The sequence below is a fragment of the Haematobia irritans genome, chromosome 4 (genome assembly GCF_050003625.1).
Source record: "Haematobia irritans isolate KBUSLIRL chromosome 4, ASM5000362v1, whole genome shotgun sequence".
Classification (NCBI taxonomy): Eukaryota; Metazoa; Arthropoda; class Insecta; order Diptera; family Muscidae; genus Haematobia; species Haematobia irritans.
Genome location: NC_134400.1, coordinates 63,584,562 through 63,600,588, shown reverse-complemented (window position 1 = coordinate 63,600,588; position 16,027 = coordinate 63,584,562). Strand labels below are relative to the sequence as shown.

The window sequence follows — 16,027 nt, the reverse complement described above, 5'->3', positions numbered from 1 at the left end:
CAAGTGTATATACAGTGTATATAGTCGGAAATAGATATTTTGTTGTGCTACGCACGGAATGACAAACTTATTATACCCTCAATACCATTCTGTGACGTTAGGTATAAAAAGGATCTCATACTCATTCTTTGTTGGCTGACAAGCTATTAACTTGTCTATGTCTAGTTACTCCTAACTTTGGACTTCTAGAAGATATTCTCTGTAACATATAAAAGATCCGATACCCATTATACGTTCAGTTCGCATAGAAGGGAACACAGAATGACCTCACGTGTAGCTTAACTTTACGTTTTGGCACCCACATCACATAAATGTGTCGTAGGCCAGTGGATGAGTGTAGGACTACCAATCACGAGGAAAAGGAAAAGTAAGTCATATTAAATTCTAACTTAAAAGGTGTTAGGGCAAATGTTCACTTCATTGTCAACCTTACCCTCAAAATATTTTTTTATACGCTTTCTTTTATGCCTTCCTGCCCAGGCCTTCTTGAGGGCCTTCTTTGGAAGGCGTGATTTTTGTACTTAGTTTGAAGGCCTGATAACATGGCATCGACGTCACCACCTCTAGAAGGCATACGACTGGAAGCGAGAGGCAAGGCCTTGGTCTCCAATCCAATGCTACGTTGTTTTGAAATGAACACGTAATGCAGCGTCCAGGCCTTATAGCTACCCGAACAGCACTTCCATCATCGATTCCACGTCGCTTCTATTTCCCGCTGGGTGTTTTGGTATTGCTTTTGTGGTTTTTAGTTCATACATTTATGTTATGATATTTTCCGACGCAAACGGCAGTACATTTCAGAGACACGTCGACGCAATCTTCATGATATTTTGTTGACAGAGTCCTCTGGTGCTTTAGTTTTGCTATGACAAGACTGCGTCTTCTTCTAATTTGTCTATGATGTATCATTTAAACAGCGATGCCATATTGATGATCTATAATAGAAATGGGATATAACACAACAACATCCATATAATATTTGAAGTGGTCGAAATTTAAGTAGTAATGTGTTGTAGCTTTCCAACTATATATAAATTGTCACATTCGTGTGACGCTTACCTATCGAAAAAAACACTTAAAATTGCTCACATTTTTCGTTACCTCAAAAAACGACATATGGAAAATAGTCGCAAATAAGCTTCTACATTTTCAACAAAGTTTCTTGACGTAAATATAAAATTTGAATTATTATTATTTAGAAAGTTAACACTCCAGGAAGCTGTAGATTTCTTGGAACAGTTGACGAACGATGAAGAAAATGAAAATTTTGTTGGAAACATCGAAGCCATTTACATGGAACCCCCGGAGAAAGATGGGAATATAACATAAGTGGCGAAGATGATGCTGGAGAAAATGAAGGTGGTATAATGGATAATATTTCCCGAGGTCAACTAATGGCGGGTTGTGAAGTGGTGCTGCGAAATGGTGATCATTTCGATGCAATTGCTCTAGATGAATATAACGTTGAATACCTTCTCGTTGATGTTGTAAGTGATGCGGGGGTTGATTTATCAGCTGATCAACCACAAAATGTTGTCGTATACGAAGAAATGGACACATCACAGTCAGATTCATCACAAGATGAATTTGTGGAAAGGAAATTAAATGCTATTGAAGCAAGAAAAGCCTCTGAAAATGCAAAAAAAAACGGCGACAAATTGCAGAAATGGAATCGAAAGCAATAGTTGAACGTTTGCGGAAAATTCGACCATCTACTTCTAACATAGTCATTCCGCTATCAGACAAACTAAGTTCAGTTGGGTCAAGGAGACTGGAAGTGTTCCATTGCCAATATTTCCTGAACCTAATTTTGGCAATTGCCGAGATAAAATGCCACACGAATCATTCGAACTCTTTTTTGACGATACATTGCTTCATCATATTATTGATTGTTCTGCCAGATTTGCCGTTAAAAATGTGCAAAGGCCAATTGATGAAATTACAGTTGCAGGTAAAATCATTTGAAATTTTCCAATTTCCATGATATGCATTAATTTTATATGTTTGTTTTAGAACTTCGTACATTCATCGGCATTCTGTTCGTAACTGGATACAACACAATTACAAGCTACAAGGCATACTGGAATAATGCTGAAGATCTTCGCAATGAAATGATTTTCAAATCACTCGATTTGAGGAAATTCTTCGAACACTACATTTTGAGCCAAATTGCCATCCTGTTGATAACAAAGATAACCTATGGAAGTTACGTCCAATTATGGACCATCTAAAGTCAAATATGTTGAAGAACTTGCACCCAACACACACGATGAAAGTATGATCGCCTACTATGGGCGACACGGTTGCAAACAGTTTTTAAAAGGCAAACCAATTAGATTCGGTTACAAATCTTGGTCTTTATGTACGTCAAGCGGTTACATGGTAAATTTTGAAATTTATCAATGCAAGAACCCGCGTTCTACCAATCAATATGATGAGCGATTCGGATGTGCAGCTCCACTCATACTTATGATCGATGACTTGAAAGGGCTTCCGTTTTCCTTCTATTTCGATAATTTGTTCACGAGTTTTCCATTGCTTGCCTATCTCAAATCCAGAGGGTATAATGCAACCGGAACTATCCGAGATAATCGAATTCCTGCAAGCTGTCCGATAGATCACAAGAAAACTATGAAAAAGGCAAAGCGCGGTTCATACAAAACTATGAAAATGAAGGAAACCGGAATACGATTAACCAAATGGGTTGATAATTCTGCTGTTTGCGCCGCTTCTACGTGCTATGGTACATTACCAACTTCATCAGCGGGACGTTATTCGAAAGAAACCAGAAAAAAATCCAAGTTACTCGACCATGCATTATAACAGAATACAACAAGTTTATGTGCGGTGTTGATCGTCTCGATCAAAACGTAAACAATCATCGTATTGGCTATCGTGGTAAGAAGTGGTGGAGCTCCATTTTTACTTGGCTACTCGACGTATCTGTAAATAATGGTTAGGTTAGGTTAAAGTGGCAGCCCGATTAAGATTCAGGCTCACTTAGACTATTCAGTCCATTGTGATACCACATTAACTAAAAGTACCTATTACATATGGGCACTTCTAGTTTTAACCCTTGAACCTTCTCGATTATTTTCTTCTGTTGAACCAACCAGATTGTTGCAAAAACATTAGCAGACTGCTTAAGTTAACGTATTCCAGGTCCGCCAGTAATCTGAAGCTATATGCCCCTAAAATTTGCTTACGCCTTACACAAAATGCAGGACACTCACACAAGAGGTGTTTTATTGATTCCTTTTCCTCCGCATCATGACAGCTCATACAATAGTCATTATACTTCGCACCAATAGTTTTTGCAAAATCGCCTATCAGGCAGCGACCCGTTATAGCAGATATCAGGAGTGATATCTGGCGTCTCGAGAACACTAGCATATCTAGTGTGCGGTTTAAGTTTAAATGGGGCCATATTTGCTTGGTGTCGTTACAACCCTTACAATTCTCCCATCGAACATTTGCCATCATGACAGCCTTCTCACGCAGTAAGAGCTTGCATGTAGCCAGAGGCACATCAACAGATTCTAGTTCCCCTGGAATATGTAAGGTAGTTCCTAGCCTTGCTAGCTCATCTGCTTCGCAGTTCCCCGGTATGTTCCTGTGGCCAGGCACCCATATTAGGTGAATATTGTGCTGCTCAGCCATCTCATTGAGAGATTTGCGGCAGTCGATGGCCGTTTTCGAGTTGAGGAACACAGAGTCCAAGGATTTTATTGCAGGTTGACTGTCTGAGTATATATTAATGCCAATATTGCTTGGAGCATTACTTCTCAGCCAATGGTTTTAGTCCCCACTTTTTCCCTATTGCCTTTTTGCACGAATATAAAGCTACCGTTGCTTTCCTCGCCCTTTCTTCAATATTAAGCTTAAAGTTCAGCTTCCTGTCCAAAATAACGCTAAGGTATTTTGCACACTCCCTAAAGGGAATTTCAATACCCCCTAAGGAAATAGGCATAACCGTGGGAGTTTTGCGATCTTTGCAGTACATGACTAGTTCTGTCTTTGCAAGACCATTATCTTTCGCCCATTTCTCAGTCATCCGGAGGGCTCTCTGTATAATATCTCTAACTGTTTATGGGAATTTTCCCCTGACTGCTAGCGCCACATCATCTGCGTATGCCACCACTTGTATCCTTTCTTTTTCCAGGGAAACCAGAAGGTTGTTTATAGCAACATTCCAAAGAAGAGGTGATAGAACTCCTCCTTGAGGAGTGCCTCTGTTCATATACCTTTGTATGTTTGCTTGTCCTAGTGTGGCTGAAATGCGTCTCTTCCTTAGAAGTTCGTCTAACAGCCTAAGTATACCTGGATCAACATTCAGAGTTGTCAGTCCATTTAATATCGAGCTCGGATGGACGTTATTGAACGCCCCTTCGATGTCTAGAAATGCCACGATTGTGTATTCTTTGACAGATAGTGAGCTTTCAATAAAGCTGACTAGTTCATGTAATGCGGTCTCAGTAGACCTGCGCTTCGAGTATGCATGTTGTCGTTTCGAGAGCAAACTTGAATCGACGCTAGTTCTAAGATAAATATCTATCATCCTCTCCAGAGTCTTAAGTAGGAATGATGATAAGCTGATTGGTCGGAAATCCTTCGCATTCGAGTGAGAGGCTTTTCCCCCTTTAGGTATGAAAACGACTTTTGATTCTCTCCACTTTCGTGGAATATATGCTAAGTTGATACATCCTATATATATATCGCCGACAACCAGGGGATAATTCTGTCAGCCACCGCTTGTAACTCCGCCGGAGTAATTCCATCAGGTCCGGGGGATTTGAATGATCCAAAGCTATTTAACGCCCATTTTATTCTAGATTCTGATACAATTTCCTCGATAGGAAACGACCGCTGAGCCACTGTGACACCGGTATCATCATATTGAACGAGTGCATGGTTCAACCGACTGATTTCCGGGAAAATGTGTGTCCAATAGTACCTCCAGGTCTCCTCACTGGACGTTGTCCAATTGCCCTCCGATGTTTTAATGAAACCTGGAGCGGAGCTCGTGGATGCTAGCACCTTCCGTAGTCTGGAAGCCTCGGAAGTATTCTCAATGCTGCTGCAGTAATCATTCCAAGAGTTATGCTGGGCCTTTCTTAGTTCTCGCTTGTATCCTCTCAGATTCTTCATGTAAGCGTCCCAATCCACAGGATCTCTGGAGGACTTTGCTTTGTTAAAGAGCTTCCTGCACGATTTCCTCATATTACCTAACTCCGTAGACCACCATGGTGGTCGATTTTTCTCCCTTGGCTGCCCTTTAGGGCATGCAGCTTTCAGTGAAATGTTGAAGGCCTTAGTAATCCTCTCCACTGCATGTTCGATAACTTGCACAGTGCTCATATTTGTCTCTGGTGTTTCCGGTATCATCATATTGAACGATTCCCTATACCTATTCCAGTCAGCTTTCCTAACATTTGGCGGAAATATGGTCTTGGTGGTATGAACATCAAATTTGAAACTGATGTAGCGATGATCTGAGAAGCTGTGTTCACTTAAAACCTGCCACTCAGATATCATTTCATTCAGTTCTTGCGAGGCCAAGGTGTCCAAAACCTCTTGCCTGTTTTTAGTGACAAAGGTTGGGGCATCTCCCTTGTTGCAAACTACCAGATTAGTACGCAAAATAAACTCTATTAGCGACTCTCCCCTTGCATTAGTATCACTACTTCCCCATATACTATGATGCGCATTCGCATCGCATCCCATAATGAGTTTCGTGTTTGTTTTCAGTGACTCCTCACTAAGGTCTTAACGGCACATGGAGGCATCTCCCTGTCATGTCCCATATGGACCGAAGATACCCAATATTTGCATTTGGCTATTTCTAAATTGGCAACGACAGTGTCTGCATTGCACATTGAAGGAAGCAGAAACAAGTTAAGCTCGTTTTTAGCAATTATACAGGCTCGAATTACATCATTACCAGTATACTGCAATAGTTTGAACCCCGGAGTACTTAATTCACATATTTTGTTTCTATAAACATATGGTTCTTGAATAAGAACTATGTCTTTGTCCCCTTTCATCAGGAGAACTTTTAAGGCAGCACATGCAGCCTTACAATGATGAAGATTTATCTGGAACTCTATTAGCGACTCTCCCCTTGCATTAGTATCACTACTTCCCCATATACTATGATGCGCATTCGCATCGCATCCCATAATGAGTTTCGTGTTTGTTTTCAGTGACTCCTCACTAAGGTCTTAACGGCACATGGAGGCATCTCCCTGTCATGTCCCATATGGACCGAAGATACCCAATATTTGCATTTGGCTATTTCTAAATTGGCAACGACAGTGTCTGCATTGCACATTGAAGGAAGCAGAAACAAGTTAAGCTCGTTTTTAGCAATTATACAGGCTCGAATTACATCATTACTAGTATACTGCAATAGTTTGAACCCCGGAGTACTTAATTCACATATTTTGTTTCTATAAACATATGGTTCTTGAATAAGAACTATGTCTTTGTCCCCTTTCATCAGGAGAACTTTTAAGGCAGCACATGCAGCCTTACAATGATGAAGATTTATCTGGAGGATCCGTAGGTTAGGTTAGGTTAGGTTAAGGTGGCAGCCCGATTAAGATTCAGGCTCACTTAGACTATTCAGTCCATTGTGATACCACATTAACTAAAAGTACCTATTACATATGGGCACTTCTAGTTTTAACCGCTGAACCTTCTTGATTATTTTTCTTTGTTGAACCAACCAGATTGTTCCAAAAACAGTAGCAGACTGCTTAAGTTAACGTTTTCCAGATCCGCCAGTAATCTGAAGCTATATGCTCCTAAAAGTTGCTTGCGCTTTACACAAAATGCAGGACACTCACATAAGAGGTGTTTAATTGATTCTTTTTCCTCCGCATCATGACAGCTCATACAATAGTCATTATACTTCGCGCCAATAGTTTTTGCAAAATCGCCTATCAGGCAGCGACCCGTTATAGCAGATATCAGGAGTGATATCTGACGTCTCGAGAACATTAGCATATCTAGTGTGCGGTTTAAGTTGAAATGGGGCCATATTTGCTTGGTGTCGTTACAACCCTTGCAATTCTCCCATCGAACATTTGCCATCATAACAGCCTTCTCACGCAGCATGAGCTTACAGGTAGCTAGGGGCATACCAACAAATTCTAGTTCCCCTGGAATATGTAAGGTAGTCCCTAGCCTTGCCAACTCATCCGCTTCGCAGTTCCCCGGTATGTTCCTATGGCCAGGCACCCATATTAGGTGAATATTGTACTGCTCAGCCATCTCATTGAGAGATTTGCGGCAGTCGATGGCCGTTTTCGAGTTGAGGAACACAGAGTCCAAGGATTTTATTGCAGGTTGACTGTCTGAGTATATATTAATGCCCACATTTTTTGTAACATTACTTCTCAGCCAATTCGCCACCTCTCTTATTGCTAATATTTCAGCCTGAAAAACACTACAGTGATTAGGTAATCTTTTCGCCATTCGAAGTTCCACATCATTAGAATATACTCCGAACCCCACTTGTCCATCCAATTTGGAGCCATCAGTGTAGAAATCTATATATTCTTTATTCCCCGGGGTCTGTGTGCACCACGCCTCACTGTTGGGGATTAGAGTCTCAAACTTTTTGTCGAAAAGTGGACTCGCCAAAGTGTAATCCACTACGTTAGGCACATCTGGCATTATTTTGAGGACAGAACTGTGACCGTAACCTTTTTCCGACCACAGCGATAGTTCGCGCAACCGCACAGCCGTTGTTGCAGCTGACTGTTTGGCCAAAATGTCTAAAGGCAATAGATGCAGCACGACATTAAGGGAATTTGTTCCTGTCTTGCTGAATGCGCCTGAAATACACAAACACGCCATACGCTGAACTTTATCTAAACAAGTCGGTTTCTGGAGTGCCGGCCACCAGACTACAACACCATATAGCATTATAGGTCTAACCACTGCCGTGTATAGCCAATGCACAATTTTTGGTTTCAGTCCCCACTTTTTTCCTATTGCCTTTTTGCACGAGTACAAAGCTACAGTTGCCTTTCTCGCCCTTTCTTCAATATTAAGCTTAAAGTTCAGCTTCCTGTCCAAAATAACGCCAAGGTATTTTGCACATTCACCAAAGGGAATTTCAATACCCCCTAAGGAAATAGGCCTAACCGTGGGAGTTTTGCGATCGTTGCAGTACATGACTAATTCTGTCTTTGCAGGATTTACCCCAAGACCATTGTCTTTCGCCCATTTCTCAGTCATCCGGAGGGCCCTCTGAATAATATCTCTGATCGTGGATGGGAATTTTCCCCTGACTGCCAGAGCCACATCATCTGCGTATGCCACCACTTTTATCCTTTCTTTTTCTAGAGTAACCAGAAGGCTATTTATAGCAACATTCCAAAGAAGAGGTGATAGAACTCCTCCTTGGGGAGTGCCTCTGTTCACATACCTTTGTATGTTTGCTTGTCCTAGTGTGGCTGAAATACGTCTCTTCATTAGCAGTTCGTCTAACAGCCTGAGTATACATGGATCAACATTCAGAGTTGTCAGTCCATTTAATATCGAGCTCGGATGGACATTATTGAACGCCCCTTCGATGTCTAGAAACGCCACGATTGTGTATTCTTTGACAGATAGTGAGCTTTCAATAAAGCTGACTAGTTCATGTAGTGCGGTCTCAGTAGACCTGCCCTTCGAGTATGCATGCTGTCCTTTCGAGAACAACCTTGAATCGATGCTAGTTCTAAGATAAATATCTATCATCCTCTCCAGAGTCTTAAGTAGGAATGAGGATAAGCTGATTGGTCGGAAATCCTTCGCCCTCGAGTGAGAGGCTTTTCCCGCTTTAGGTATGAAAACGACTTTTGTTTCCCTCCACTTTCCTGGGATATATGATAAGTTGATACATCCTTTATATATCACTGACAACCAGGGGATAATTTTGTCAGTTACAGCTTGTAACTCCGCCGGAGTAATTCCATCAGGTCCGGGGGATTTGAATGGTCCAAAGCTATTTAGCGCCCATCTTATTCTAGTTTCCGATACAATTTCCTCGACAGGAAACGACCGCTGAGCAACTGTGGCACCGCCAGTACATGGTTCAACCGTCTGATTTCCAGGAAAATGTGTGTCCAATAGTACCTCCAGCGTCTCCTCACTGGACGTTGTCCAATTTCCCTCCGATGTTTTAATGAAACCTGGAGCGGAGTTGGTGGATGCTAGAACCTTCCGTAGTCTGGAAGCCTCGGACGTATTCTCAATACTGCTGCAGTAGTCATTCCAAGAGTTATGCTGAGCCTTTCTCAGTTCTCGCTTGTATCCTCTCAGATGGAGGATCCGTAGGACCATCGAGATTTTCAACAACCGTCAAATCAGCCGCTTCAATCGAGTCATCAAGAATGTCCTCTTCAGAGATATCGGTGACTCTCGCAATAACCATAGGTTCAACTTTGGTGAGTTCTGAGGCAGTAGAAGCCTCCTCACGCATGCGGTATCTATCCATGTCTTCAACTTTGGTATCTCCCTCGACTTCGCAAGAGGATCCGCTTACTTCTGATTCAGACAGAGGCTTGTCCATTTCTGAATCCTTTAGCTGATCGTTTTTATACACCTTCATTTGGATATAATGAAAGCCATAACATACACGGCCCTGAGACTTTGCTAGATGTGGCAAAGACTGAGTGTTCAATATAAACACTGCATGCCGTCTTGGCCCATCCACTTCATCCATACGGCCAACCTTCCAATCAGCTGTTGGAAGATCTGGATTGCATTGTTTCAGTCTATTTAAAATAGATGTGCTCTAGGTCTAGCATGTGCTCTAGGTCTAGCCGGTATGTCTTTCTTCTCGACTAACTCTAGAGCAGCTCCTTCCCAAACTTTACCAATTAGTATCAGAGCAGCTTTAAAACATTCTATAGACCTCTGGTCCTCAAATGCGACTAGCTTAAATCGTCCTTGATACCAACCAGCCTCTTGGTGTCGAGGATCTGGGCCGGGAAACTTTTCCAGCACCTGTGAGTAGACGCCAGACAAAGCATTCTCAATTTCCCTCCATTTTTGCTTTGGAACCATACCGTCCAATGTTCCTTTATTTATGATAGCCACCACAAGGCTGTCTTTAGCAACTGAGGCAAACGATCGTTGATTCCTTTTGGAGGATGGCAGCTCATCCGGTGATCGTTCCCTTTTTCCAGCCTCAAGAATTCCTTGAGCCCATTTTAAGGAATCGCGTTGTTTAGCCGACAACGTGCTTGGGTCGACTGATCCTAATTTCTTTAGGATAAACAAATCATTTCTGCGTTCCTTGAATCTCTTTCGTGAGGGATTATCTCCTTTTGATGCCGTTACCTTGGAAAAGGTTCGACTTGTCAAATTGTCGCCACCTGTCGACCCGTCTACAGGTCGACTAATTGGGCCTAACTCTTGGTCATTGCCCAAATGTATAACTCCAGTCGATACCCGTCCACTGGGCCCTGAAGTTAGCAACCCAGTGGATGTCTTTGAATTTCTCTGCATGGTGGCCTAATATCCCACCACACTTAAAATTCGTAGTAGGTACTTATTACGATGATTTTATCCGCAATTAAAAAAACACGTCCGTTCCGTTCGACGGTTGAATAAAGATCTGTAAATAATGCTTGGCAATTACAAAGAGGTTCAAAAAGATCCACCCAATTCGAATTCAAAAGAGAAATTGCTACTTACTACTGCAAACACTATGGCCAACTACCCGGCAATGCAGGGCCAAAGCGGCATCGACATGAAAATGAACTAACACAAACCATTCGCTACGATCGAACAGATCATTTTGTTGACGTTGTGCTGGTGATTTATGCAAAAGTTTAGGCAGAACTTGTTGCGTGAAATGTAATGTTGGGCTATGTGTCAACTGTTTCGCTTCCTATAATACCCGAGAAGGCTAAAATTTCATTTTTTTACATGTAAAATCATTTAATTTTGCTTTTAAATAAACTTTCAATACATTTTATCAATAAAACGGCGTTTAATTTCATGATTGCGATGAAACAATTTGAATTTTGCAGGTATCAAAAACCTGTACCCTAGAAGTGCCAATGTGACCATATGGTCACAGCTGAAAAATTGGTCCTGTCGACAAGGACAAGGACGAAGGACAAAATTTATATATATGAAAGTTTCATAAAGAAATTCGAAAAAAATAATTCCAGCACTACCCGGGTTAAAAGCTCGGGATTATAAAAAGTACAACATTATTAGGGAAGTAATTAATTAAAATCAATAGATAAAATTAAGAATTTGAAGCTATATGAAGTGTAATCATGAATAAAAATTAGTGGGCTCACCGAGAGTACACAAATTTTAAATTATTTTTTTAAAATAATTTTTGGCTTAATTGTGTGATGTTTTCTGGTTCCCCAGACATATCTATTGGAAACCTTTTTATTAGTTAAACTAAATTTAACCTTCGTAGCTAAATTGTAGAAAAAAGTCATATACTTTTTTAAAATTTGTATTTACATTTATTGTGACTTAATTGAGTTGTAGCTACAATATATCGCTTAGCCGATAGATTATCCAATGAAAAAAAATTACTACTTACAGCTTTGAAATGTATTCATATCATTTACATTGTAGTAAATTTTATTTCGGTACGTACATCTGATTTTAACATATATTTTCATTCAATATTTATTGGATAAAGTTGCATTATTTAATCTATTTCTATACAGTAAATATTTAAAACAAATTTGCAGTTTCCAAAGCAGTACGACCACTATGTTGCTTTGTGAAAACCTAAGTTTTCGTATTCCTTGCAATGTCTAATATGGTGGGTATACAAGATTCGGTTATATCGAATATATTTGGTAATTTTATATAGTTAAAACTTATATATTAATGGTATTTTATTATTTTTATATATACAATAGTTTACATAGTTCTACTCTTGGCTTGTACATTCCCATATATATTAGTATATGACTAATGCACATATGTATGTATTATATGTTTAAAGATTTACGCTTATGCATATAGCACCTAACCAAACCGTACGAATGTACTTGACCAGCTACATATATATACTACATAGAATGTTGTATTAAATAAAAAATAATGTCACCTAACGATATACTTTATCCATTTAAATTCAAAAACAAAAGCAGTAACTAACATAAAAAATGAAAAATGGAAATTTTTCTCTAAATTATCTATTAGAACCAGTTGGAAAATTGGATTCCTTAGCAAATCTTATGTGAATTGAAACAGTAATACTAATGTAAACGCTTAATGTAAGGCACATCTTATAACAAAACCAATGTACAAATGTCACAATTAAACAAAAAGTAATAGTAATGTCTTAGAAAAATACACTTGTAAAAGTAATCAGATAATATAACATGTAAAACATGGACCCAAGTACAGATCCACTGCTAGGTACACCCATCTTATATTCCATATCCAAGTCCAATAGTAGGTCATGATTTCGAGTGTAGAACTGATGTATATCGCTGATCTGAGAAGAAATGTAAGAGAAGCATAATATTCAAGTTAATTGCAAAGGTAGGCAGGATTTGTTGTCACAAATTTTATTATATATATAATATATATAGGCAGGATTTGTTGTCACAAATTTTATTATATATATATATATATATATATATATATATATATATATATATATATATATATATATATATATATATATATATATATATATATATATATATATATATATATATATATATATATATATATATATATATATATATATATATATATATATATATATATATATATATATATATATATATATATATATATATATATATATATATATATATATATATATATATATATATATATATATATATATATATATATATATATATATATATATATATATATATATATATATATATATATATATATATATATATATATATATATATATATATATATATATATATATATATATATATATATATATATATATATATATATATATATATATATATATATATATGGGAAATTGTCTACTGAGCACATCAAACCATTTACGATGTTAGGTCCATACGTATTGACATAGCATACGTATGGACAGAAACTACATTTTTCCAATTGTTTCGTTCCGTACAACCCGCATATCCAAAACGAAAACCCAAGATAACGGCACTTGTTTTATATTGCTTTTTGTTTGTGAGTGGAAACCAAACCTAAACCTAAAGTACTACGGTGCTTAGTACAATATAGAAAACAAAAAAGTACACATTGACTACAAACGTTTCGCAAACGTTTGCTCATTCAATAAGTCGTTACAAGAAGACAAAACTTGAATGTTATTTTTTTGTCTTGCATTATTTATTCAATTTATTCTTGGAACACCTGTTATATTGGTAAATGTTAAAACTAAAATTTAATTTATTTTCCAAATAATTTAAAATTTTCAATCATCATATTCAAATACCCCATTGACCCTTGGTAATAATAAATGCTCTAAGCTTGTTGATGTCAGCTTATTACGTTGGTCTTCCAATATATACTTTAAAGATGAAAATAGTCGATCCACGCTTACTTGCGTACATGGATTGCTAACACAGTATACGCTATTGTTGTCATATATTGTTGTTACATATAAATGTTTTATTTTGATTGTCATACTCAAATAGTTGTTGTAATATATCATTTTTTGGACGCGGAAACAACTTGGCGCCGCACATCCGAAGAGCATAAAAGCAATCGTTTCGTCTCTTTTGCTTTTGAAATGTTTGTTGTTTTGTTTTTGTCTGCTTACAAAACGATTGACGAACATTTAAAAGTTTGTGACTGTAAATGATACGTACATCAATCGTTTCGTTAGTTTTCGTACACTGATTTGTTTATTGTTGCCTAAAATTTAACATTGTTTCATTAAGAAAATTAAGTTTTTCATTTAAAAAATAAAAACGAAAAACAAATAAAAAATTACAAACATGTATGGGAATAAAACTAACGTCATCCTTCGTCATTTTGACTACGGCCTATTTAAAGGCTCTAGTAACTGCATCATGGACAAAAATTATAACCAAAATTTTGTTTACTATGTCACTCAGTTTATTTTAAATTAATAATAAACAAAAATTCATAATTTGGTTGAATTAGTACAATTAAATTTATCATTTTCCAATTGACCAAAACACACTTTACGTTGAAAATAAAATTTATCGTCGTCATTTTGACGAAGGATGAATGTCTAAGGTTAAAACCTCACTTGAAAATACAATATCTGTAGATGATTTTCAAATTACAACGGTAACAATTTACATAAACAAAACGCTGTTTACAGTCCACCACGACATAATAGCTCCATTCGAGAACCCGATAATTTTTGATAACTATTCCAAATTTTTACTTGAAGTCGTTCGTTTACACCAAAACGCCAACAAAAGAGAGCCGGAGAGAGGCTACATTTGACAGTTATGAGATACAGAAATTGCAAGTTTTTGCTAGAGATTTTTTCCCCAGTAAAATCTTGCAAACCATAGCATAGTTTGCCAGCTGGTTATTGATAACAAACAAAGTACCAATACAATGTACATGTTCGGCAACTACGATTGGAACTTAAATATACAGGATTCGTTTTTTGTTTTCAATGTTTTAGCAGCTGAAATTTTCAATGTGCAAATACTTACTGGATACCGTTCGTGTACTTTTCAGCAATTTTAAACAAAGAGTGTAAAATACACTCTTACTCTCTTGCTAGTTTTTGCTGGATATTTTTTACTGGAAGACTACGAGAAATATGGTGTTTGAAGTACGAACAGCCAATCTGAAACTGATGTAGCGATGATCTGAGAAGCTATGTTCCCTCCAAACTTGCCACTCAGATATCTTATCATTCAGTTCCGGAGAGGTCAACGTGACGTCCAAAACCTCTTGCCTGTTTCTGGTGACGAAGGTTGGTGCATCTCCCTTATTGCAAACTACCAGGTTAGTACGCAAAATAAACTCTATTAGCGACTCTCCCCTTACATTAGTATCACTACTTCCCCAAATACTATGATGTGCATTTGCATCGTATCCCATAATGAGTTTTGTCTTTGTTTTTAGTGACTTAACTAGGTCTTAACGGCACAGGGTGGCATCTCCCTATCATGTCCCATGTAGACCGAAGATACCCAATATTTGCATTTGGATATCTCTAGACTGGCTACGACAGTGTCTGCATTGCTCAATGAAGGAAGCAGAAACAAGTTTAGTTCGTTTTTAGCAATTATACATGCTCGATTTATATCGTTACCGGTATTATGCAAAAGTTTGAAACCCGGAGTGCTTAATTCACAGATCTTGTTCTTATATATGTATGGTTCTTGAATAAGAACTATATCTATGTCTCCTTTCATCAGGAGAATTTTTAAGGCAGCACAAGCGGTCTTACAATGGTGAAGATTTATCTGGAGGAACCGTAGAACCATCCAAATTTTCAACCAACGTCACATCAGCCGCTTCAATTGAGTCATCAAGGGCTTCCTCTTCACAGATCTCGGTGACTCTCGCAACAATCCGCGGTTCAGCTTTGGTGAGGTTTGAGCCTGTAGAAACTTCCCGCATATGATTTTCGCCACAGTGTGCAGGGTTTATGTCTCCTTCGGCGTCGTTAGGAGATTTTTTCACTGCTGACTCTACCGGAGGCTTGTCCGTTTTGGAATCCTTTGGCTGATCGCTTTTGTATACCTTCATATGGATATCATGAAAGCCATAACTTACACGTCCTTGGGTCTGGGCTAGATGTGGCAGCGACTCTATGTTTAATATAAACACCGTATGTCGTATTGGTCCATCCACCTCATCCAAACGACCAACCTTCCAATCGGCGGTTGGAAGATCTGGGTTACATTCATTTAGTCTCTCTAGTATTGACTCAGGATCAGGAGGGTTTGCCGGTATCCATGCATGTGCTCTACGTTTAGCTGGCTCCCTCCCAAACTTCACCAATTAGCATCAATGCAGCTTTAAAGCAATCCATAGACCTCTGGTCCGCAAAAGCTATTAACTTATATCGTCCTTGATACCATCCAGCATC

At 38.3% G+C, this 16,027-nt stretch overlaps 1 protein-coding gene across 2 annotated transcripts in view; it reads right to left on the bottom strand.

The window, feature by feature from the left end:
- Positions 1-860: 860 nt before the first annotated feature.
- The window catches only part of LOC142232825 (limbic system-associated membrane protein), a 320,310-nt gene continuing 305,143 nt past the window's right edge, over positions 861-16,027 (bottom strand). Inside the window, exon 8 of one of the 2 annotated variants that reach the window (XM_075303515.1) lies at positions 861-935. In XM_075303515.1, coding sequence (XP_075159630.1) covers positions 906-935 — 30 coding nt within the window. In that variant the 3' untranslated portion in view covers positions 861-905. Of the gene's footprint in view, positions 936-11,466; positions 12,482-16,027 lie in introns of those variants that run through there. The other variant, XM_075303514.1, reaches the window with a different exon arrangement.